Source organism: Zootoca vivipara, chromosome 2 (genome assembly GCF_965207765.1).
Source record: "Zootoca vivipara chromosome 2, rZooViv2.hap1.1, whole genome shotgun sequence".
Classification (NCBI taxonomy): Eukaryota; Metazoa; Chordata; class Lepidosauria; order Squamata; family Lacertidae; genus Zootoca; species Zootoca vivipara.
In genome coordinates, this window is record NC_142584.1 from 40,115,003 (window position 1) to 40,141,438 (window position 26,436).

At 45.1% G+C, this 26,436-nt stretch overlaps 1 protein-coding gene across 6 annotated transcripts in view; it reads left to right on the forward strand.

Moving 5' to 3' along the window:
• Positions 1-26,436, forward strand: part of PKN1 (protein kinase N1) — a 64,476-nt gene that overhangs the window by 21,305 nt on the left and 16,735 nt on the right. For 3 of the 6 annotated variants that reach the window (XM_035104818.3, XM_088661691.1, XM_088661692.1), the window contains exons 2-10: positions 15,023-15,323; positions 18,149-18,294; positions 19,556-19,685; positions 19,961-20,106; positions 20,774-20,987; positions 21,308-21,508; positions 21,896-22,005; positions 22,890-23,033; positions 25,637-25,712. In XM_035104818.3, coding sequence (XP_034960709.1) covers positions 15,023-15,323; positions 18,149-18,294; positions 19,556-19,685; positions 19,961-20,106; positions 20,774-20,987; positions 21,308-21,508; positions 21,896-22,005; positions 22,890-23,033; positions 25,637-25,712 — 1,468 coding nt within the window. Of the gene's footprint in view, positions 1-10,362; positions 10,665-14,483; positions 14,618-15,022; positions 15,324-18,148; positions 18,295-19,555; positions 19,686-19,960; positions 20,107-20,773; positions 20,988-21,307; positions 21,509-21,895; positions 22,006-22,889; positions 23,034-25,636; positions 25,713-26,436 lie in introns of those variants that run through there. The other 3 variants (XM_035104817.3, XM_035104815.3, XM_035104816.3) reach the window with 3 other exon arrangements.

The following is a 26,436-nucleotide window of genomic DNA, read 5'->3' on the forward strand; positions in this document are numbered from 1 at the left end:
GCTGGTTAATGCCCGGTGGGGTATATTATAAAACTGCCAGTGCCTTAGTGCCTGGGGACCTCAGATATGCATAGTGGATAGTGCAGGATATAATCTGCTCCCCTCATTTCGAACTCTGCTCCACTCCATGAAACAACGAAGAACAAAATCCTCTGGTTTCCATGAGCTCGAATTGAAGCACTGTTGTTGTGACAAGTGATGCTTGTGATTAGATTTTAAATGTCCACAAGGTTGAAGTTGTGAAGGCCCAATCTTTTCCCCCTAGGGAAACAAAATAAATAATTTTTTGGAGAAAAGCAAACTTTCTTTTCAAACTTAAACTCATTTTACTGCTTTAAGAACGTAAAGTGTATCATTTATGACCTAAGCCAGGAAGAGTTAGGGTATACTTTTTGGCATATTTATAAAATTTAAAAGTGAATGTATTGATTTTGTATTTGCAAAAATTGCAAATATGCCCAATTGTAGCTCATTTCCTTCTTTGGGTCTTGGCTAAGTTGTCACCCAGAATTTCAGATTTCCCCTCTGATGCTTTGGCACTCATGCCAGAACTCCTGCAGTTTCAGCCCCATCTTCTGACTCTCTATTTTACCCTCCAACATGACAGATATTTTTCACAGATATTTGAGGGGAGACATGGCAAGTCTGGCCACAAGGGTAGAGCCAGGTCAAAAGGACAGCAGAAACAGGATATTGTTTCTCGTATCACCAAATTAGACTAAAGGTCACCAAAAGAAGCCAAGCAGCAATTCACAAGTACTGTAATGAAGATCCTGTGTGTTCCTCTCCTGAAGATGGCAGCACTCGCCAGGTGAAAAATGCATCTTGGGATTGAGTGTTCTATATGTCAGAATTACCATTCTCTAGTGCAGGCATGTCCAACAGGTAGATCGTGATCTACCCGTAGATCACTGGATGTCTTTGGTAGATCACTGGTAGATCCTTGGCTTCGCCCAAAGAAGCTGAGCAACTGTGGCTCCCCTAAAAAAAAGCTGAACATTTTACCTCCTCCCTGAAAAAGCTCAACAACTTTGACCTGAACCCCAAAAATGGGGGTAGATCACTGCCAGTTTTTAACTCTGTGACTAGATCACAGTCTCTTGGGAGTTGGCCACCCCTGCTCTAGTGCTTGCAAAAGAAAAGAAAAAAATTAACAACATTTCATTCATTCTAAAAAAGGAATGTTTTTCAGTGTTTCCCAAAATTTCACATTTTTTTCCTGTTGGACAATTAAAAAATAACAATCAAGGGAGAAAGTCTACTTTCCTTCCCTTTCCATACCCCCCCCCCCCCAGCTCTACTTGTGATGTCAGATAATATCAATTTTGGGAAGAAAATTGTTGAGCACCAGAATTGGAATTGCTCCTAGATAATTATCTGGGTGTCTGGCAAGATAAGGCTTTGCCTTCAATCAGGACAAGTTTGAGATGGTGTAGTAGCCAACTATTGTAGTCACTGAGGTTTTGCCTCAGAAGCAAAGTATAAATATGCATCCCTTTTGTACTCGTCTGTCATAGAGCTTTTACTGAGGGGCAACAGCAGGCTGTGTTGGTGTGTATTTGAACCACACCTTCCTCTTCTCCCCTTTTGTATAGATCTCTTGGCCATAGTACTCCATGCTCTGGGATATTTCCAGATTGGATTGCTGTAATGTGCTTTATGTGGGCTGTCCTCGAAGACAACTCAGAAACTTCAACTGCTCCACAATGCAGCAGCCAGATTACTGGCTGGGTTTGCCTTTAAAAGGTAAAGGTAAAGGGGCCCCTGACCATCAGGTCCAGTTGTGTCTGACTCTCGGGTTGCGGCGCTCATCTCGCTCTATAGGCCGAGGGAGCCGGCGTTTGTCCGCAGACAGCTTCCGGGTCATGTGGCCAGCATGAGAAAGCTGCTTCTGGCGAACCAGAGCAGTGCACGGAAACGCCGTTTACCTTCCCGCCGGAGCGCTCCCTATTTATCTACTTGCACTTTGATGTGCTTTCGAACTGCTAGGTGGGCAGGAGCTGGGACCGAGCAACGGGAGCTCACCCCGTTGCAGGGATTCGAACCGCCGACCTTCTGATCAGCAAGCCCTAGACTCTGTGGTTTAACCCACAGCGTCACCTGGGTCCCCGGGTTTGCATTTAGAATTCATATAACCCTGTTCTAAAACAGTTGCATCGGCTTCCAGTTCATTTCCAGGCCCAATGTGCTCAGGCTAGTAGTTTTTCAAACCTTACATAACTTAGGTCTCAAATATCTGCAAGACTGTGTTCTTCTCTACAGACCCTCCCAGGTGATCTTGATAATTCCACCTCCCTCAGAAGTTTGTTGGGGCAGGAAAGGGCATTCACTGTAGCAGCCCCTAAGTTGTGGGGTTCCTTCTCTACAGATGTGTGTCTGGCTTCTTCATTATATGGTTTTCAGCAAATGCAGAAGAGGCAGAGGGAGATTCCTATGATACTAGTTTGGAGAGAATATGATGTGTTTGTGCTCAGAATAAGCTTCACTGAAGTGCTCTTTTTTGCATGTTAGGATCTCATTTCCTTGTAGTTTTAGCAGCAGTTGTGGCCATTCCCATTACTGTTACTGAAACGGGTGGTGGCAGGTATTTTGAACTGGCGTGACATAAGTTAGCACATTGACCTTCTCACGGGTGCAGATGCAAATCATTGTAGTCACATTGCTTATGGTGCTGGTGCAGTTTTAAATCTATAAATCTAGATCAAAGGCAATTCCCTTGCCTGCCCCCACCGTACAGATACTCTCTTGCGAATTTAAAACTGATTCTGATCCTAGATGACCTGCAAAGAGAGGAGGCGAGAAATTGAGAAAACCAAGAACGCTTGGAGGAGGCATCTGGGAATGCATTCAAGAGATTTAGAGAGGGGCCTAGCTGATCTTATTCCTTTACAGAGAACTCTTGCATTGTGTTTGTTGTGAGGCGTTTATGTAACAGAATCATGAGCTTAGGTCATGCTTGAGTTTCTGTAGTCCCTGCTTTCAGGAAACTACTACAATTGTGAGCGGGGTGGAGAAAAGGAGTCAGAGGCAGTGTTTGTAGGAAGGCTGCTTGTTGACACTTTATTTTGGAGGTGAGGGTGTTGCTGTCTCTATGTGGTGCAGGCCTGCCTTCGTCTTGGAGTTCACAACGGAAGGATGATAGAGACTGGGTCAGTGTTTGCGTTCTGAAATCTCAACCCTCATTGTGTTTAAAAATTAAAAGCCCAGTATATCCTGTCATTGCCTTTCCGGATCAATAGCAGCAGCAAAGGTGTCTGAATTGTATCTGCTAAAGTCGTGCTAGTTCCAACCGGTACTAGTAGTAGTCTATTTCTGACCCCACAGTATGGAGGACAGAGCTGGGGGAGGCTAGCCTTGTGGCTGGAGAATAATCAGCAACTCAGTGTTGGTGTGCGACTGCCGCAAAAATGTAACTTACTAGGAACAGATGCTTTTGCCTGAGGGAACTTGGTTGCATCCTGGTTAAGAAATGGCCAGTTTCCAGAGGGAAACTGCTGACACACCATTTCTTCTTTTTTAAATAAATTTTTATTGATTTTACCTAATAAAGAAAAAAACATACAAACAAATAACACATATCACATTTTCAACCTCATACTTTGTTTAACATTGTCTTGGTGACTTCCTCAGATCCCTTCCTTCTGATTTTCATAATTTCATATTAATATTCATAGCAGATTTCTTCGTCCCAATTTCAACCCTTATTCTTTAAAACAAATATTCATACAGCTATACCTAATATCTAGACTGATCCCTTTCCCTTCTTAACATATTATCCCCCTTCTTCTAACCCCCCCTCCACAAGCCCCCTCCTGCCACGAGAGAGTCCCATGAAAGGTGGGTAGTCAAAGGTGGTCCATTTTATAATTGGGTTTATCCCCACCTCCCCCCAGAACCTCCCCCTGCCACCAGGAGGCTCTAGGATGACAAGGAGAGATGAAGGCAAGTGTCCACCCAACTATCTATCTAAACATACAATTTCTACTTAGCTAACCTAAACCTATTTCTTAAACCTCATATATCTATTTCCACAAAATAATCATATTATCTCTTCCCAAGCCTATTCTCCCCCCCCCAAAGAAAATTCATACAATTATTCAATTCTCTAATCTCATATAACTTTTGCCACCTTATTTTTCCTGTATACCTCCTCCTCTCCCCTGGATTCTTTCCCCCAGGATACTTTCGCTGTGTCAAGGCCACATGGTCAGTTCCTATATGGCCTTTAGATTGTTCAGCAGTTCTTAACTCCCTAAAGACCTGGTGACACATGTAGAGTCTGAACTTTGAATTACTTTGCAGGAGAGAGAGAGAGAGAGAGAGAGAGAGAGAGAGAGAGAGAGAGAGAGAGAGAGAGAGAAGTCTGCATGTGTACACACAGACACACAGAGAGTTTTACTTAGGTCCTAGCAAATTTATGTGCAGAGAATTGTAAGGCTCCTTAGTCCTCCAGAGTTGTTCCTGAGAAAGTAGGGCACTGGATTAGAACTCAGGAGGCCTTCCTTCCTTTCCAGCCGCTACTCTTTTGCTGTACTGGGTAATGAAAAACCAAGTTTCTGCCTAGTTTTAAGCCATCAGACAGACACTATGGAATATCGCTCCTTTTTCATGGGGAGGGACATGGTTTCAATAATGAATTAGACTTTGGAGTGCAGCATAGCTTAAGGGGGTGATTAATTGACGTAAACTAGCACACTCTGGTTGCTATGACTTGTCAAAGAACCCTAAATAATTATGGCTTAATTTGAAGGTTCCACTTATGTCATCAGTTGATCAATTCCAGAGAGCAGGAGTTTAAATGGACTTAGATTAAATTCCAGACATGGATGTTTGGCTTGCTCACACTCTGACCAGAGCACAGAAGGTCTGCTTTCAGGAGAACAAAAATAACATGCGAGTTTTGCTTAGACTGTACTGCGGTTAAGAACACCCTCTAATCCTCTGTCAGGTTACTTTTGAGCACTACCATAAAACACCCAGAACTAACTGTGTTGAGTCCAAGTCACATGTAACATTTTTAAGCCATGGGGTCATTCTTGCAAGTGGTCCCATGCCTCGATGATAACAATGGGGAAGATGCAATCCACGTGCATGGGGATCCAGACAGCGGCTCAATTCATGAGCATGATCCTCTTGACCGGAAAGCGTCATAACATGACGCAGGGCTGACACCTGTGCTGCCTCCATGTTCTCAGAGCAGCTTGGTGCACACATTTCAGCCTGAAGCCATCTGGGCTGTGTTACTGAGCTTCCATTGTGCTTCTTGACTTGGGATGAAGTGAATGGCTACATTGTGATGTCCAGGTTCTCAGCTGTTGTGTTGTTCAGGCCAAGGGGGATCAGTGTCTGCCAGATTGGGGGGGGGGGGTTCAGTGCTCTTGGAGGAGTTGGGAAGTCCAGCAAAACCCTGCTGTGCTACATTAAGGAGTGCTCCACTGAGTGTTCAGCATGGACTTTGAACTTGGCACCATGGACTTAAATCCAGGCTGTTCCTCAAGCAACAACATAGGAACCTGTCTCTAATAATATGGGTCTTTATTATCAGCTCAGTATGTTTGTGGTGTGCCTGCATTTCCTGTGGTATTGTGGGAAGCCTGGCATGAGGGCCCATGAGAACATAAGCATAGTAGTCTTAGCATAGGGGCTACCGGTAGTGATATTCTGAGGGTACTCCATCATGTGAAGCTTAAGGAGGAACTGGCTCAGAGTCTGTGGGTCACATGAGGCTTCTTCTCACTCTAGCCATGCTCAGAATCACTGGAGAAGGCAGGCAGGGTCACTCAGGTTCCGTTTTGATCTCTGGCCCTGGCAGCACTCAGTGTTTACAAAGATCCAGATGCGAGATGGAGTAACCGGGGAATGGTCTGGCCATAGGAAAGACATGCAGAAGGAGTCCCATCTTCTGCCTGGCCTGTAGAGGGGGGAAAACAGGGTTACATTGGGGAGAAAAAACTTGTTCTAAAACTCCAAGGTCTGCCTACCAAGGGTGCAGAATTAACCTTGGAGCACAAGGGCTTAGTACCCTCCCTTCATATCAGCAGCACACGCCATTCTACATTCCTGTGCCCTGTAGCAATGTCTGCTTGGGTTCCTGGCCCTGTTCCCATTGTGCAGTGGTGAGTCTGTTGCTTGGAAAGAGCTGGGGCTTGCAAGCCAGGATATCTTGGTTTTGTTTTTAGAAGAGGAATACGTAGGGGAGGCAGCGCTGCCCAAGCTTCAGAGCAAGGAAGTAGTGAAAGATTAGAAATTGCTATCTGAACATTTGCCCCTCCCCCTCCAATTCTGGTACTGTATATGAAAGCTATAGACAGCCTCTTTGATCTAGTGTCCTCAAAAAGGAAGGCTAGAGAAGGATTCTTTTGTGTGCCAGCTGGCTGGCTTGTCTCAGCCTTTGGGCATTCTTAGAGCTATTGTGTGGAAGATAGCTGCTTTCCTTTTATAGCTGTTGTGCTGGTCCCAGAGGGGAAAGTCCTAGAGTAGAATAAATCTGGGAGCAATTGTTTTTTTATAGAATCATAGAATTGTAGAGTTGGGAGGGGTCCTAAGGGTCGTCTATTCTTAAGGCTGTTTTTATATAGAGACTGTGGGTCCTGTTGTTGACTCGAGAGTTGATACATGAAATATTTTCCCCCACAAATCTGTGCCAAACATTATTCCCCCCCCCCATAGCTTTCCTGTAATACATTAATTTGGTTGAGAGGACTACAATCCATACACATTTATACCAAGCCTCTGCTGAATTCAGTGCAAAATCCATAAAGCAGTCTTTTGGGAAATGGGTGCAAGATGTTGGGGAGATTGTTCATTTGATTTCACAGGCACCTGTGTTCCAGGCATGTGGTACAGAGCTGCTTGTTCTCAATCCAAGGCATATGAAATAGTATGTAGGATAGTGATGAGTGTTGTGCCCTCTGTCCTTACAGTAGCCTATAATACTTGCCCCAGTCATGCTACTACTCCAGTGCTGGCTAGAGAAGTCTCCTCCCCCTGGTGTTGACCTCTGCATCGCTGGGCCTGCTGCACTGTGCTAGGCTGACTCTGTGAAGGAAGCGGGTGAATCAGCAGCTCCATTTCCTGCATTGCGTCAGGAGGTGTCCAGAACAAGCACTGAGGCTCTCTGGGCTGTGACCTGGCCTGATTCCAAACCACAGCTGAGTGAACTGGCTCTGCACACATGCTCCAGGCTGCAAGAAGGCAGAGCTGCAAGTGTAGATTCAGTGAGGCCCATTGGTCAAGCCAAACTGCTAGGTTCATTTCCACATCTCCACAAGACAGTTGACTCCGTAGGAACTTTGTTATATACCTGCATGTTCTGCCTCTCAGAGAAAGAACTCTCGGCTGGTTTTTGACTCTCAAAGCGACTTTTTCTTAGAGCTCCGTGCTTGCTTCACTTATAGTCCACAATGCAGATTTTCTGGGCAAATTATCGCAGCGGCTTCTCTGGCTGCTACAGCCAAGACTGCCGTAACCTCACAACTAGACTACTGTACATGTAATGTTAAATTAAAATGTGTGTTTTAATTATGCTACTGTTACCTAAAGCAGCCACGTGGGTCCCTGATCCTGAATGTCCTTCTGGTCTAGATCAGAAGGGCCATCTTAAGCACATCCGGCGCCGTGGCACAAAGATCCCTCCAGTGCCCCCTCCCTTTCCCAGAATTTAGAACTCGGGGCCCAACTTGTGGACCACCTCACAGCCCTGGGAGCTGCCGCCCACAGAAGCCGCCGCCAATGTGGTGGCTGTGGCGCGGCTGGCCAGACCGCCGGAACCCCACGCTCGTTTGCGAGGCTCTGGGGTGCCTCCTCCTCCTCCTACCTGACAATGACAGCCTGCTGCCCAGCGGCCCGAGGAGCAGCCAGAGAAGTCGCTGCAATAATTTGCCCAGAAAATCTGCATTGTGGACTATAAGTGACGCAAGCACGGAGCTCTAAGAAAAAGTCGCTTTGACAGTGGCTCGGCAGGCGGCGGCTGAGGGGATTCCCGCAGCCGAGGGAGAGGAGGCAGTGCCGGCAGAGGAGCCATAGGGCTTAGTGGCTCGTTGCGACCCGCCACTATCTAGTGGCGTGCAGGGAAAGGGGGCAAAGCCGTGCAGCTCCCTCACTCGCTGAGGCCGGCACCCTGGCGCAACGAGCCACTAGGCCCTATGGGACGCCTCTGTAGATCACTAGACACCTATGTAGATCAGGACGATGCACCGATTTCTTGCTGCATCTCCTCCCACCGCTCCAGCTGCTATTTGCCTGCACACTCTATAAATACCAGCTGGGAGGGGGGAAGACTTTTAGCAGGCACCTGGTGCAGCAGCCCCAGTCTGGATTGGGAACACATTATGGATCAGGATACCATACAGCTACTTTTCCTTTGAAGTTATAGTGCCCAGTATGAGTAATGTAAATTTGCATTATAGCTGCTCTGATGCAAAAATAACTACTTCTTTTGGCATGTATGAGTTTACAGCAGATCTGGTCAGCTTTATGCAGATGGCACTAGTCTTTGCTACTGAGTGTCTTCTGTTATCAAAAAATGCCAATTTCTTTCTCTATCTTCAACCCAAAACCTTAGTAGTAGTAGTAGTAGTAGTTATTATTATTATTATTATTCATTTAATGTCAATATTCCTTTACATTTTAAAGTAAAAAAAACCAAAGCAGTTTTCAACTCATTAAAACATCAAATAAAACAGTCCAGAATAAAACAAATTCAAGCTTCAAGGAAAATACAGTATTTCAGATCCTTCTCTAGGTGACATTTTGCTTCCCCCATGTTTATTTACCTTCTTAATTTATATGGCTGCCCCATAGCAGGTAGGCTTTAGGAAGCCAATGTGGTGTAGTCGTTCGAGTGTCAGATGAGAACTGGGAGATCAGGGTTCAAATCCCCACTCATTCATGAAACTCACTGCGTGACCTTGGGCCAGTCACAACCTCCTAGCCAACCTGACAGGGTCATTGCAGGGATTAATTGAGGAGGGGAGTAAACTATGTACTCTTGGGGGGGAAAGGTGGGATATAAATCCAATAAATAAGCAAAACGTGCCTGGCGCCTGGGGAATTTTTTTACTTCACCCTGTTTTTCTGATTGAAAATTATTTTAACCAATTTTTATATTGTGGGCAGTATGCAACTTACGTTCTAAGCAGAGTAGACCCATTGAAATTAAGGAACCTAAGTTAGTCAGGACATTTTATTTTATTTAGATTACGGTAGTATCGTGTTTTTCCACTAGATGCTATTTGAAGCGCCTAACAGTAAACGTGCAATTTTGAAAAGGGATACACCACTGATAGAAAAAACTCTTTTTTCCCCTATTCCTTCATGCTGAGCTTTTTTAAAAAATCAGCAGGGGGGGGACAGGGACTAAAATGGGCTCTTGCAAATTCTGAGCTAGGTACCATCGCACTGAAGGTTGAAATTGGGAAGCTGAAAGCTTCAAATAACAAAAAGGCACATGTGCAGTTAATGTAACTTGAGAAAGGGAGTTAAAAATGGGAATATGCTTTCTAGTCCATTGTTGCTAAAATGAGGCAGCATGAAAAGGCTACAAATAATCAGGGCACAAAATGCCCCATTTAAAAAAAATTAAAAATGACAAAGGGAGGATTGTGCTGGATCCTGGGAGAGAAGGAATACTTCAGAGAAAGTACTCCTTTTTCCTTTCTTTTTTTGTAATGTCAAGGGCAAAAGCCTCTGTAGTGCATAGCTCTGACAACGGGATCTGTGCAGCTCCTGCAAAACTGTTCCGCTCAGTGTAAGGATCCAACTGCTGTAGATCCTGTAGCAGTGTATTTGTCTTGTCTTATGCTAATTAAGGAGAGAGAGAGAGAGAGAGAGAGAGAGAGAGAGAGAGAGAGAGAGAGAGAGAGAGAGAGAGAGATATGCTTTTCTGCCATTGGTCACTGGTGTGTGGATGGTTGGATGGCTGATAGAAAGACTACCGCATTTCTCTTCACTTCTGCTTTCTGCCACACAGGGGACCTATATTTTCAAGTCTGTGCTGGACACAGATCCAAATAACTACCTAGATTTTATATTTCCAAAATAAGGAGGAATTGCCAGTGGTTGATCAGTTGGCTGGTTGTCCTAATAAGCCTGTGGTGCATCCTCAAATTCTTTTGCACCCAGCTGAGTCTAATAAAGTCTGCCCACCCCCATTCTGCATTAAGGCTTACAAACTGTGAACTTTTGGGCTTCAAAATCATGCATAGCTTTCCCTCCTTCCCTCCTCCCTCCCTCCCTCCCTCCTCTGCCCTGCATTTTGAACATCCAGCCAGAGGCAGAGTTCTGGACGACTTGAAAGCTTACTCACTGTTTCGTGGTATTTTACCTAATAAAAATATCGCACTACTGCAGTTCTGGGGGTTTTCTGCCCCTCTAGAAAGTTCACTCAGAAGGGAAAGCAAGTGGCAAAGCAGCAGGGGAACATGTAGGCCCCACTATTGCTCCCTTCAGCCGTGGCCTGTGTTCCGGTGTTGCCAGCGAATACAGGAACTCTGCTAGGAAGTGGTTTGTTTGCTCATAGGCTGGAAGAGCCGTTTGAATCAACAGGCAGGAAATGAGGGTGTAGCCAGCACACAGTTCGAAGCAGACGGGCGGCCTGGTGTGCCTCTCCTGGGGCCGGGATGTCTCTTTCGGAGCTGGACACAAACTCTGAGCATGACCAAGAGGTACAGTCGCTTGAAGGGGGGATGGTGTCAGGAGGCTCCCTCCCCTCCTTTTTTTTAATGATAACCAAACAACTGGGAAGGAAGGGCATTGCATGTGTAGAAATCAGTAGGGCAGTATCAGTACGAGGGAGCAGGAATCCTAGTCTAAGATGAGGGAGTACTGCGTGTGGCTTGGGAACTGCACTGCCTTATCTACAAGTGGCTCTGCATGTTACAATATACCCTGGTGTTCATCTGTGGTGCATTTGTTGCTCTGCACATCAGAGAAACGGCACAATGGGGTACAAGTAGCAGGAAGTGTTAACATTTGTGGGGCATCTGTGTGGGCTATGTGCCTTGGTCTGGGGGAACAGTCCCCTGTGTGCCTATGTGTATGCTGCATGCAGCAGGAGAACACGTGGACACATGTGAGAGCAGCAGAATAAGCGTTTGAGGAATAAATGTTATCTTTTATGCGTTGGAGAAAGCAGGGACTGTAGTACTTACTCTACTGAGCAAGGTGTCTGAGACCAAGAGCAGTGGATATAGAATAGTTTTTTTGGGGGGGCAGGGGGCATGTAAATATCAGGGGAGGCCATAACATATCTATAGGTTTGGCCGATGAGTTATCACTGCATATACTGACTATCATGTGTCTAACATATTTAATGCCAGGCTTCATTGAGTAGATATATGCAGCTCCTTGCAGTGTTTTGAAATGAGATGACCTACATTGTGTCCTGCTCAGAACTCCTTATTCTCCACCTTCCCTACCCCAATATATCCATTTCTGTCCAATATTCTAGCCATCCTTGTGCTAGATAGGACGGATAGCATACTGGAGGCATATTGCCCCCACCCCCAGCAGTTCTTCTGCCTGTGTGCAGACTCCACAGGCTCTGGGTATTGTTCATAGGGTAGCAAGGGAAGCTGTTAAATGAGTGTCGTTCTGTGTTGTACTCCCCCAGGCCACTTGTTTAATTCCTTCCAGTAAGCCTGTGAGGTCTGTTTCCTTACTAGAAGACTTAGTGGATAATATTTAACTACAATGTGCCAAGTTCCCACCTGGGCATGTATCCTGCAGCTGGGGCACCACAGCAGGGTCAGCCTCTGACTCAGACAGCCTAGATTGAAGGTAGTGCCAGAAAGAATTTGCCAGCCCATTCCAAGTTGGCACCACTCAAACTGTTGTTACTGAGAGAGTGCTTCTAATTTGGCTCAACCTCTTAGTCTCCACCCCCCACTACAGAAGCCAAGCTTTAAATGCACACAGCTTCATTTTTGTGCATATCCTTCACCTGTTGACTGTGTATCTATCCTTTCCCCTTCTATAATTATGGTCCCAATCTGTCATAGCTAAGATTGCAGTGTTCTCGGGGCATGGGCCTGCCTTCTTTTGCTTATGTTACTTATTCCTGCACAGCACCATGTGTGTTGATGGCACAGCAGAATAATAATAATTTGCTAAAGGCTTCACAATCCTTAATCCCATTTTATTTTTTACCCTTATGACTAATCACAAATTTATACACATTTTACAGACACACTTGCGCATGGACATGACTGAGGGTTTTCAGCTCAGTACAAAAGCCCACACTAGGACTTAACACATTTAGACTTCAGCTCTAAGCACACATATAGTACGGCAAAGTTATGCTGCTAGGATTGGACTGGAGCTGCCTAAGGAGCCGAATGGTGAGCTACACAGCAAAGAAATGGATGCTCTCTTTCCTCCGATGGACAGATGGTGGAAGCATGAAGATCCTTTTGCAGTTCCATCCAAGGAAAGGCACCATTCTGGACAGCTAAGTTTTCATTACTGTCCTGCATATTGGTGCAGTCCACTGACGGCAAACACAGTTCTGGGAATAATTTTAAGACCCGAAGGTTTGAGAACCATTATCTATTGTCCTTATTAGTAAAAGGAACCTACCGTCGTAAGAGAATTCTTAAGCCCAGCCTTCATAGTGCCGAAAGCAAAGGAACAGGGCAGTAATGGTCTGCTTGAACTTCCTAAAGAGCTCCACATAATCCAGGCTAGCATTGGTTATGCAGTGGTTTGAGCAAGGGGTGTGTGAGAGGAGTCAGAGGGGTTTTTATTTTGCTTTTTTTCTAGTTGGGGCAGGGGGAGAAGCTGCTCGCCTGGATCTGAAATTATGGACTCTTATGTAGTTCTAAGGAGAGAGTGCAGTCCAGAATGGGAGAGGTTGCACCCAGGACTGCTGGGTTCTTGGACCATTTATCATTCCTATTTCACTGGCAGACTGTCTATTGCTGTAATGCTTCCTCTCTTTCGCCTGCTTCCTCACTCCAGTTATGCATGGTTTCTTTTCTCTCTTTATAGTAGCATTTCCATGAAAGGTCTAGCAACATAAGAACATTTTTAGTGCTAGCTGGATGCTGCTTTAACTAACGTCCTGGGCTCAGTTGAGCGGAAGGGCAGTATATAAATAAAACTTTTATTAATAATATAATTATAATAAAAATAACACTTACCTAGTGCTCGCAAACATTAGCAATAATTCATTGAGCAACCTTGTAAAGTAGGTCAATGTTATTTATCTATATTTGCAGTTTGGTGACTAAGAGAGAGAATGGTGACATGCCCAAGGCTACGAAGGGGGCGGCAGGGTGGATTGACTTTAAATCGTGCCAATTTAAATAAAGGGATTTTAAACCACCTAGAAAGACCAGTTTTAAAATATTTATTTTTTTACATTGCAAGAAGGTGAACCATTCACATGTCACTTACATACTAATAAGTTTCTACAACAATGAAACATAATGGTTTGCTTCTAATTAGAACCTTAGTTTATACAGCCTAGTAGCATAATCTGCATTTTGTTGTCATTGATTGTGTAGCCTGCCTGCACAGCAAAATCATATCTGCTTAGAACTAGACCTTCTGCTTAGCTCTGTGGATGTATGCAAGGATAGTAGGCAACATGCATGGGCTTGGGCTGTAAATGTGGTACTGTACTTCCAATTGCACAAAATTATGTTTCCCTGTTAAATGGAAAGTCAACTGTGCATGGTGCTTTGTTTATATGAACATTTGTGACTAAGCTGAGTTCTGAACAGATTGCAGAATCTAGGTAGTTGGAAGGCATAAAGTAGGAGTATAAGATCACCCATATGGAATATGGATAATAGATAGGCTACTTACAAGGATTTTCTAAAGTTTAAAGAGAGAGTTTACAGTTTAGAGTTTAAAGTTTAAAAAGAGAAGAGGTTTCAGTACTTCCGGGTGAACGAGTTATTTTTAAAAAGTTAAAGAAAAGGGATTTGGGGGAACGAGTTCGGAATTTGAAAAAATGGTAATAGGAAAGGATACGAAACTGATTTCTAAGATTTATAAACTGTTATTGGAGTGGCAAACAAGACAAAATGGTAAAGGCGACAATGATTAAATGTGCTATGTTGTTGTTGTTTAGTCGTTTAGTCGTGTCCGACTCTTCGTGACCCCATGGACCATAGCACGCCAGGCACTCCTGTCTTGCACTGCCTCCCGCAGTTTGGTCAAACTCATGTTCGTAGCTTCGAGAACACTGTCCAACCATCTTGTCCTCTGTCATCCCCTTCATGGATCAATGCCTTGTCGTGGCGAAGGGGCTTGAATAACTCAGAGAAGCTATGAGCTATGCCATGCAGGGCCACCCAAGATGGACAGGTCATAGTGGAGAGTTTTGACTAAACGTGATCCACCTGGAGAAGGAACTGGCAAGCCACTCCAGTATCCCTGCCAAGAAAACTCCATGGACAAAGACAACAGGCATATAAATGTGCTATAGATATTGGTTATAATATAGAAATGTCAGCGTGGGAAAAACTATGGGAGAAGACTATGAACTTCTCTGCCTGCTACCTTATTAAGGAACATTTACAAAAGATGATGTAACGGTGGTAACTTGACACCCAGCAAAGTGGTGAAAATGTACAGGAAAAGGTCAAATCTATGCTGGAAGTGCCACAAGGTACAGGGAACCCTGATCCATATGTGGTGGTTGTGTAAATATGCTATACTGGGAGATTCCATTAAATAAAGGAAGATTTGAGGCGAAAATGGGTGGAATAACAGATTATGCAGCCAACAAAAGACTACCTAGAATGCCATGGAGAGATGGACTGGGAAGTCTGAAGATAAGAGATAATGATGAATATTGTATGGTGTATATATAAGTTGTATAAATGCATAAACAAAATAATAGATAGATAGATAGATGATAGATAGATAGATAGATAGATAGATAGATAGATAGATAATAAAATCACCCATATGGGCTCTGTGGATGATTCTAGTGATATTCAGAATAGCACCCATTTAATCATAATGCTAACCTGATTCCAGTGCCTATAAACAGCTATGTTTTCCCTTGCAGAGTGATCTAGGCAACTGGTCAGTGCTGGAGCAGCTAGGGCTGGACCAGAGCTCAGATTTCTCAGACACCAGTGTACAGCAGAAGCTGGATGAAGAAAAGGAGAAGATTAAGCGTGAGATTCGAAAAGAGCTGAAGATAAAGGAGGGAGCAGAAAACTTGCGCAAGGCAACCACAGACCGTAAGAACCTTTCCAATGTGGACAACTTGCTCAAGAGTTCCAACCGCAAGCTGGAGGCCCTGCACCACCAACTGCAGGATCTCAATGCACATATTGTCGTCAAAGACCCTGAAGAGCTGGGGGGTAAGTGTGTGCAATGGACCACTGGGTGGATGGGTGGGAAGTGAAGGGTCAGGTGCTATGGGGGAGCCAAAAAGCAGGCAGAGATTTAGGGCAAGGATGGGTAGGAACTGATGACATTGTGCACAAGCTTTTCTTAGGTATTGGTGGATTTAAGTCTGAAGGTTGTCCCTTCAAACAGTATAGATTGAGGCGGCATGCATTTCTGAGTCAGGAGCTATATCCCTCTCCTTTTATTATGAAAAAATCATTATAATTTGACAATTTTAATTTGTTTTAATGAAGATGACTGTTAGCCTCTTTGAGTATGTTATAGAATAGCAAGCTATAACCTACCATTTATTATTATGTAATAATAACCATTCAGATTAGGCTTACTTCAGCTACTATTTTTGAAAACTTGCACCAGCATTTTGTTTTGGGGAAAAGTTCAGAATATAGAAGATAGAATATAGAAGTCGTTCTTAACCTGAGGTACCACTGTATTAATAATTCAGTTAGCTTCATATTTGGCATTGGAGAAACACAACTTTCCATATGTTGCTACCTACAGTTCTTGAATGTTCATAAGACCATCAACAAAGTTGTGAAACTGTGTATTTTGTGTGTGTGTGAGAGAGAGAGAGAGAGAGAGAGAGAAAGAAAGAAAGAAAAAGAAAAAGAAAGAACTCATTTGAGCTGCCAGGCATTGTTTGTTTAAAAACTGTTCCATATGGATCCACACCCTAGCCTGTTGGCACCTTTGTATGGTAGAGGAAACTTTACCCTTTGCCAATCCTGTTTGTATGCTCCTCCCTACCTGGCTGTTCTTGGCCCCTTTTTCCTAATAAGCACCGGCTATGCCAGTCTCCAGATGTGGACAGTCACTAACAGAGCAGAAACTTGGCAACTGGCCTGTGCGTGTGGAAGGAGGCATTGGGGAATAAGCAGCAGCAGGGAGAGGAACATCCCCAAACCCCTCCGTATGAAGCAATCAAAAAAAGGCACAGTGGAGCCCATGGAGCACACAGGCAGAACCTTAAAATGTCAATGCACCACTTCCATTCCAAGATAGCTTGTTACAACGATGGGGCTGTACCATATGGAGAGGCAGCAGCCTGTGACTTTGCAAAAGAGGAAGCGGTCGCTGTTGTACCTGACTCCACTGTCAAGCACAGGCCACAAAAATTGGGAGGGGGGGAGAGCCTGCATATATATAACTGGACTAGAAAGACTGCAGGGCTTGGGTGTGGCTGTTTCCTTTTTGCTTGGAGACCCTAGGCTCAGAGCCCCCTGCAAACCAGAGGTCAGAAAGGATAAGAGTTCTGGATGGGCCACTGTCTAAGCCTGTCCTCATTCAGTCTGTGGGCTGTAATGTGGTGTTGCTGACAACACTGCAAGTGTTCTTTCTAACCAAGTGCTTTGTAAATCTAGGATTTACTCAATGGTGTACTGGCTTAGAAGATCTGAGCTGCTCTCTTTCTCTCTTTTTTCTTTTCTAAAAAGGATTCATTCCAATTGGCTTGCTTTACACTATATTGCACAGCAGTGAATACCAAGCAGTTCTGGCAGCCTTTCTCAAGAACAGGCCCCCAATCTTATAGTCCATTCTTTGTCTCTGGGAGAGAGAGAAAAGCACAAAATTGGGAGTGTTGGGGCCGTACCATTGCCTAATGCTAGTTCCACATGATGTCAGCTGATGTCAAGAATTTAAAGTGCCAAAGTCTGAATACTGTCTCTCTTAAAAGCCTTTGGCCTATGTATTCAGTGAAGAGTTGTCTACCCTGACATGGATGTTGCACAAAATACATATATTAATATTGTTTCTGCATCTAATTGTATACAACTCTTTCATAGATTAAATCACACTCAAATGCACTAGACAAGACCTGAAGAAGTTTCTCTTGATCCAGGAACATACTAGATACTGGTTAACTGAACCCAGCTGTTTTCTGCTGTCGTGTCTCATTGGCAATCTGCTCTTGGATGGAAAACATAATGAGGGAATCCTCTTACTAGGCTTGACAAAGCATCTTTATATTTAGTATTTAAATGACTAGTTCTTTGTAACAAATGGCCCTTTGGTTGAAACAAGTGAATTTGTGTTTTTATATAATTTAAATAAAATTCAGAAAGATTTCAACATGCTCATACTGATCAAACTAACAATTAGCAATGACACAATTTAAAACAAAATCTTTTTTTTTAAAAAAATGGATCCATAAAACAGTACTGAAACAGCAAAAAAAGAGATATTATCTGCTGCTGCTTTAGGTTTTCATAGACACTAAAATCCTGAGTGCACTCACATTTTAGCCTGGTACTTTAAAACTCACCAAACTGAGCACAAAGCAAGTAGCTCTGGGAGTGGGGAGTATTCCAGAGCTGAGAGACCACCTCTGAGAAGACCTTTCCCTCCTTGAGGTAACCTGGACCTCATGATTTTAATGGTTAAGAAGCAGTGCTTTGAATTCTGCCCAGAAAGGGGTAGGAAGTAGGTAGAGCAGCCTGAAAACAGACGAGATATCTTCTCCAAACAAGTAGACTGGCTAATACGTCTTTTTCTGTGCTGAGGTCCAGAAACCTCTAAAGCAGAACACAATCTAAATGTGCTAATTGGCTTGATTCAATCTTTCCCCCAGTGCCTCCTGGGGGGTTACGGATTCCAAGATGCCAATGAGCCGGGATGGGCTTAAAGCTGTGTATGCATTCCTTTGCATGCTCTTGAAGGTCCCTGCTACATGATGCCAGTTCCCTGCCTGCTAGTTCATGCATTCGGATGGTTCCCCTGATAGTGGTGGTCTGGGATTTGTGCCCTCTTGGCATTAACCACTTTACTGTCTTTCCAGATGCCCCACAATCACCAGGCAGCCTGAGCCGATCAACAGCTACCAAGAACCGCATTGCTGGCCTGGAGAAGCAGCTCAATATTGAGCTGAAGGTGAAGCAGGGAGCAGAGAACATGATACAGATGTATGCCAACGGTGCTGCTAAGGTATGTGGATGTCACTGGTTGGCTGCCTCCTCTCCTGCCCTGAACTTAGCTAGTCCCTGCGTGCTCATCCACTAAAATGCAAATATACCAGCAAAGCTGCCAGATGGAGAGCTAGACCATTGGTCAACCTAGCTCAATGTTGTCCTCTGACAAGCAGCAGGTTCTCTCCGAGTTCTTTGGCAGAATGCCTTTCTCATACGTGCTACGCAAGGTGCTTTGAACTATGCAAGTATGCTACCCTTCTCGCCCCTAGCTGCCTCTAGCTTCCAGCGAAGCCAGAATGGCAGGCTGGTTGCATGTATAGTTGCAAAAGAGGGAAAGTTCCTAGATAATGACATCAGCAGGTAATTCCTGCTGGTCCATGTACATATTTCCTATTAGACCAGTAATAGCTTTCTGAGTAAACTCTTCTGCTATGGCTGTATGTCTTACCATTAGCTGCAAAAAAAATCTAAATATAGTTGCTCTATTAAGCAGTGCCGCATACGGTTGCACCAGGAAAATTTTGGTTCAGATATCACATTTTCATGTGATCTCGTCCTTGGCACCAAGATGGCAACAGTTGAGTGAACTGATATGAAAATAACATTTTTGTGCATCTGAACTTTTGGGGGAGGCAGGAGCTTCTGTGAATGGTTTTGGTGTTTTTGTTATCAGGGTCTCATGATTTTTTTAAAAAAACAGTTGGGTGGGATTCAATGTAGTGCAAAGGCAAACATTCTGTCAGCACAAGGGTTTCCTCCTGCTGAACATAATGTCCCCGTCCCCCATGCAATTAAAAACTGTTCTAAGGACTCCCCCAACCCCCTGGAACGGATCTGGGGAGAGGGTGAGGCACACTTGGAGGAAGGCAATGAGGGACAATCCAGTTGCTCAAGTGGACATTCCGCTCGCGCAGTTATTTATTAAAATACCACTTTCAAAATTGCTGTGATTGGGTTTTCTGGTTTTAAATATTCACATTGGAAACCACTTTTGTTGAGGAAGCAGACTGGTTACTTAAAGGGATTCTGTAGCTGCTTCTGTTTTGAGGCTTACCCCGTAGACTGGATACCTAGGATGTGGTTCAGTATGCAGAAGAATAGGACATGATACCCCCACATGCTTCCCAAACCTGGAGGTGTTTTCTTCTGTTATGGCTAGGGACTGATACGCTGAGAGCCAGATGGGCAGGCTTTGCCCTTGGATTGGGATGCATTCTAATGACTAATTCTCTTCCACCGTCCCTGCTAATCCCACCCCCACCTGGCCTGCCCTCTAGGATCGGAAGCTGCTGCAGACAGCCCAGCAGATGCTACAGGACAGCAAGACCAAGATCAATATAATCCGCATGCAGATCCGCAAGGCTATGCAGGCTGACGAGGTGCAGCTGAATATGGAAGATGGGCAAGGTGAAGGGGAGGATAAAGAAGAAGGTCCCCGTGGCTGGCAGGCTGCTCTGCAAAAGCCAACGTCCCTTTCTCCCACCTTTTAACTTTTAAAGAGCCCTTTGAGAGCTAGAGAATGCCCCCTGGAGCAATTTGAAAAGCCTCCACCTGGTGCTGGAAACCTGCCCCCCCCCCATTTCCTTGTGCCTGGGATGCATGTGTTCTGGTTTCCCTCCACAACTAATCTGCCATCTCTGATGCAGATAGCAGGTGCCTGACATCCACCCTGTTGCTTGCAGGTAACACTGACCTGAGCAACATCGAGTTGAGGATCGAAGAGTTGCGGCACCACTTCCGGGTGGAGCACGCTGTTTCTGAGGGGGCCAAGAATGTGCTGCGCCTTCTGGGCTCCACCAAAGTTCAGGACCGCCATGCCATCTCCGAGGTAATGGGCGCTTCACTCTGCTGGTGTGTGTGTGTGTGTGTGTGTGTGTGTCTCTCATAAGGTCCGATTATATACACTCACACGTATGTATGCATAATTATAAATGGTTTGGGAATGGTAAACGGCTCCTTTGCCTAGGACTACAATAAGCAGCTAATAGGGTTGAAATCAGCCAAACTCCTCTCCCCATTCCCCCCCCCCCCCGGCTTACGTTTCCTCTTGCAGCATTCACTATTAATGAAGCTGTCTAGGGGAAACAAGCAGACCATCTGTTTTGTCACAGAGGTTGTGGCAGGTATCATAATTTGCAGAGTCTCCATAAGCAGAGTCGGGCAGGAATCTGAGATAAGTTGAAAGGTCTGGGACATCCATTTGTCCTTCTTGACTGTTCTGCGGTTCCCTAGCCTGTAACCTGTTGCATCCAGTTCTACTTGCTGCTGAAATTAGGAGTGGGTGGGTTATTGTATTTGAGTTGTCCAGCTGCAAGCTCTGCTACTGAGATGTGGCTTGGGGTGTTTGTGAATTAATGAGTACTGCGCCTCCGTGTCATCGTTCATATCCCAAGAAGTCTGTGGTATTAGTACAAGGTTGGGAAATGGGGTGGCGGATGGAACGCACATCAGTGCCACGTGGAGGATGTAGCCATATTTGTGCCTACCCATTTTAGGCACAGACCAAGCTGAACGAGTCGAGCCAGAAGCTGGACCTTTTGCGGCACTCCCTGGAGCAGCGTCTAGCTGAGCTGCCTCAAGATCACCCAAAGGGCTGCCTCATCAAGGAAGAGCTCATCCTGGCATCCTCCCCGGCCTTCAGTGCCCGTAATACCACTTCCTACCAGCACAACCAATACAACACCCTCTCAAAGCCATCTCCACTCACAGGTAACTATGGACTTAGCTTTGCTTGGGGTGCCTCCAAAGCCCTCGCAGCTCACCGTTGCTATTTTTTGGTGGGGTTTTCTGCAGTATTCAGCATTATCCACTCCCTAAATGCCCCAGAGCTGTCCATAGTTAGCACTCTCTAATTTGCTCAAGACTTCTTCCTCGCCTCGCTCTCTCCTTTCCCATACTTTAGTGGGAGAACCCTTGCTCTCTCAAACCCTTAAGAAGACTCCAGGGAGTTACGGCTGTTCTGCTTCAAATGCTCCTGAGCAGGGCCTGTTGGACCTTCCCCCTTGAGCTGTTGTATCTCTTGTTGATAGGGACGCTGGAAGTGCAGTTGTTGGGCTGCAGCGAGCTGTTGGAATATGTCCCAGGACGGACCCGTGGCTCCACTGTCTCCCTGCCATGCAACAGCCCTGGTGAAGCGCGGCCATCTTTCATGAGCCGCAGCGGGCGAGGCCTGTACAGCCGAAGTGGCAGCGTAAGCGGCAGGACCACCATCAAATCAGAAGATAATAGCAGTGAGTAGTGCTGGGGGGGGGGGGGTTGTCAGGCTCTAAACTGGGCAAAGGGTCAACTGGAAGAAGGAAGACCTTCTAGCACAACTAGTCCTACGTGGGGGTCTGTGGCCCCAATCTTTCTCTCGGTGGTTCAGTCAGCATCAGGTGGAATCCTTCTACTCTGTTCTTTCTCATTCATCTCTAATTTAAGAGATTTTCTTCGCTCTGCCATCTTCTGCTGAAGAATGTCAACAGTATGCTGTCCTTTTCCTGGTACCTGACATGCTGAGTGTTGGGACACACACCCCGTTTCCTGCTTTACTTTTTAAGAGTTAACACTTTCTGAATTCGTTTCCCTTTCTTGCTGTCCTTCGCTTTTCCAGCTTATTGGTACTCTTCCTCTTGCAGATGAGGTGAGTGCTGTGCTGAAGCTGGATAACATAGTTGTCGGCCAGACGGCCTGGAAACCCAGCGGCCTACAAGCCTGGAACCAGACTTTTGCAGTGGAGCTGGAGAGGGTATGTGGAAAGATGCATCCTTCCATGATGCTCCTGGTTGGGTCACGGGCTCACCAGTTTTATAATGGAAAAAAGGCCCCTGCGTTTGCTATCCTTTTGGGAAAGGAATGGAGGGTGGCAATCACAATCATACCCACTTAACTTGCTGCTGGCCCCCTCTTCTCAAATAACACTCCCAATGTCAAATTATAACTTTGTGGAGGAAGGAGAGAGTTTATCAGGACTCCTACAGTGATACAAAAGAGGAATTTTATTCATTTGTGCATCCCAAGGACATAGCATGAGTCAGTAATATATTTTGCTCTTTTTACTCATCAAGCAGTATAAAGGTAAAGGGACCCCTGGCCATTAGGTCCAGTCGTGACCGACTCTGGGGTTGTGGCACTCATCTCGCGTTATTGGCCGAGGGAGCCAGCATACAGCTTCCAGGTCATGTGGCCAGCATGACAAAGCCGCTTCTGGCGAACCAGAGCAGCACACGGAAATGCCGTTTACCTTCCTGCTGTAGTGGTACCTATTTATCTACTTGCACTTTGACGTGCTTTCGAACTGCTAGGTTGGCAGGAGCTGGGACCAAGCAATGGGAGCTCACCCCGTCACAGGGATTCGAACCGTGGACCTTCTGATTGGCAAGCCCTAGGCTCTGTGGTTTAGACCACGGCACCACCCGCGTCCCATCAAGCAGTATACTTGCTAGCTCTGGCACCTTTTGTGTCGTATTGCTGAACTCTGTGCTTCATACAGAGAAATATGGTGAAGGTGTGTTGTCCCCCAGTGTCAGTTTTGATTGAGCCTCGGTATGGCACTTGTGGGTACAATGTAGAGTCAAAACCAATAAGCTGCTGCCTTTTTTTTAAAAAATGAGTTGTTTCCCTTCCTCTCAGGCACGAGAGCTCGAGATTGGTGTGTACTGGCGTGACTACCGCAGTCTCTGTGCCCTGAAATACCTGAAGCTGGAAGATTTCCTTGACAACCAGCGCCATGAAATCCACCTGGAGTTGGAGCCACAGGGCATTCTCTTGGCAGAGGTAATAAAAAAGAGCCAAACTGGGCAGAACTGGGACCTGAACTTCTAGAGACCCAGCTAGTCAGATTTCTTAGCAGAATACTCTTACATAAGATGGGAAATGCCAAAACACACAAGAGTTATCTGATAACAGCAGAAGAAATACAACCCCATTTTTGCTATCATTGTGAATATTAAGGAAATTCTCAAAATACTGCCTATTATTATTCCTTCTATAGAGGCTAAGCACTTGCCCAGTGTACTGTTAACATGCAGCCCTTTGTAAAATCGGAAGTGTCAAATAAGCAGCAATACATTCTCCCTATATTGGCAGAAAAAACCCATGATATATATTCTGGGGATTTCCCTTGTTTGGTATTTAATCATATCTTCACATGGGTGTCGCTGTTACACGTTGCTAGTTCTGGACTGCAACCAGCACAAGCTATGCACTGAATTTTTAAAATTGTCTGCAGAATTCCAAAGCAGACTCTTTAAGTTGCCTATGGATTTTAATGTTGGTTCCCCACCCCTCTATAAAGTGCTTTGATTTGATCATTGGGAAAATGCAGTTTCCCTACAACGAAAGCACCACATTGAGAAAATACATTTAGCAAGTGTACGGTTACTGTGAACATGCACAAAGAAATCCACCTGGAAAGGCTTTGTTCTTTTTCTGAAGCATTGCATCTCATTTGGATGCTAAAATATGGAATATTCGTTACAGGGACAATCAACAGACTGCTATCTCTTTCAGTGCCAATTCAATTCCTGTGGGATAGTTTCCTCCCACAAAGATTTCATGTTGAGAAAAAGAAGTCAAAACACCCCCAGCTTCTGTTTTGTCTCATTTTGACAGGATGAAAGAATGATCTCCAAACCTTTTATTCCAGCCTGGAAACAGTGTTGGTGAACCCTGAATTAGCTTGGGAGATAGACATTGCCTCTCTATAGGTTTTCGGTGCACTGCCAAAAGCCTTTTTATTTCAGTGAGCTGTCAGTGTGGTCTAATGCTTTTAGCTCCTTGCTTTTAAACTTGTTTTGACCTGCTCTTAATTATATGGTGCTGTTCTTCATAATCTTCAGATTGTCTCCATTATTGTATTTGTTTTGATATGTTATTAGTAACTTTGTGAGCCACTTTGAATTTATTTGTAAAGAAAAACAATTTCTAAATAAAACTAATTTTGTAGGGAATCGTAAGACTATCAAACGGGTTCATTTCTTAAGGAACCAGAAGAGCTGAAAACCTCTGTATTCAGCCCAAAGAAGAAGGAATTTCATGTATACTAAACACTATGGCAGAAATATAATTCATTCTTCATCTAGATCAGGGATTAGCCAGGTCAAGCCTTCCAAGCCCTCCTACCACCCAACAATTTTGTCTGCAACAACAACAACAACAACAAAAGAAACTTGAACCACACATAAGTAGCAGTATCATGGAGAGTCTGGGGGTTTCTGTGGTAGCATTGTATATGTAGGAGTTAAGGCAGTATAGGGAAGTTTTAGAGGGAGAGGGGGTGGGTTTCTGTTGCCATTTATACCTAAGATGAGTGCTCACACTGGTACTTATGGAGTTTTGATTTTTCTGACAGTGCTTGGCTGTCCCTGTTTTCATCCTCATGACAGGGCTGGGCAGTGGGGAAATATTTAAGTTTCTCTATCCAGCACTGTGATGGGAAAGAAGCTGAGGCTGGTGAAGAGATTATTGGGCTGGGATCACAGCTTTCCAAACTGTGTATAGCGACATGTTAATGTTTTGTTCTCGAAGCTACGAACATGAGTTTGACCAAACTGCGGGAGGCAGTGCAAGACAGGAGTGCCTGGCGTGCTATGGTCCATGGGGTCACGAAGAGTCGGACACGACTAAACAACAACAAATGTTTTGGCTGCAGTGTGTCGGTGTGTCACATGAATGCTCCCCGCGCCCCTCCTGGGGCTGGAATGGGGTTTGTTTAACCTCTGGTCTGCTAGTGAAACTGAATTACTGTGTCACGAAAGGATGCATGTCTAAAGAGTGCATTACTGACATGGAAAGTTTGGAAAGCTCTTGTTTAGATGGTTTTGTGTTATTGATATTCATTTTTCACATCTTTATTTTTAGATCTTCCTTTGATTTATGTGGAAATGGTTCAGTTTGGTTGTGTACTTTCTGATGAGGTTTTATCTATTGCTTAGGACTACTTTTGTTATGTTTGTAATTCTGCAAATATTTTCATGTTGTAAGCCACTTTGAGCATGGTTTTTACCATGAAAAGGTGGCATACAAACAAAATGATGGTGGTGGTGGTGATTTGCACAGATCACCTGATGGAGTGTGTGCGCCTATGTCTGCCTGCATGTATGTGGTGTACATATGTGTGTTCAGGAGTGTGGGAAGGCCACACCCAGCGCTGGCGTAGCAGCCCCTGGAGTGGCTGCACTGCAGCTGAGAAAGGCTAAGCCCCTCCCTCCTGCTCCAAGGTGGAGACGTCTCCTATCCCTTTCTGTGTGGGTGTGCTTTATAACCTCCCTAATGGCCTCAGCCTTGAGGCTCTTTTTGCAGTAGTGTTCATAGCAGAAATTATCGCCCAGTGTGCAAACTCACCCTTGACTAGCTTATGTCATTTCCCCCTGCTGCAGGTTACCTTTTTCAACCCTGTCATCGAGCGCATACCCAAGCTCCAGCGGCAAAAGAAGATCTTCTCCAAGCAGCAAGGTAAGGGTTGGGTGAAAACGCCAAAAGGGCAGGCAGCATCTTCGCCACCCTAGCCTTGCCTGGTTTTCTTTGGTGCTTTCTTAACACACATTGCAGAAGGATTGGTTGAATCACACATCCTTCTGCCCAACAGCTTAGCTCACAGGTGGCCATTGTTGTGCCCTCCACAATGTAGTCCAGCAGCAGCACATTGGGTAACCCTGGGTTAGTTTGTGAGAAGAAAACAAGCTGTGTTGCTCACCTAAGGAGTCCTATTGGCGCAAGCCTTGTGTGAGGGCTTCCACAACGTGGCCTTCCCCTCCTATTCTCCCCTGGCGCCCCTTGAAATTGACTTGTGGGGTTTCTCTTCTCTTCTCCCCCCCCCCGAAACAGTGCATGGGGGAAGGAGGAGTGGGAGATCATTCTGGCTGGCAAGCTGCAGCGTTTGCACTGACAGGATGTGCACCATAGTGCAACATTGAACTCCACCCACAGTGTCATAATTTAGTGACAGGCGCTGTGGGTTAAACCACAGAGTCTAGGGCTTGCCGATCAGAAGGTCAGCGGTTCAAATACCCGCGACAGGGTGAGCTCCCGTTGTTCGGTCCCTGCTCCTGCCAACCTAGCAGTTTGAAAGCACATCAAAGTGCAAGTAGATAAATAGGTACCGCTACAGCAGGAAGGTAAACGGCATTTCCATGCGCTGCTCTGGTTCGCCAGAAGCAGCTTAGTCATGCTGGCCACA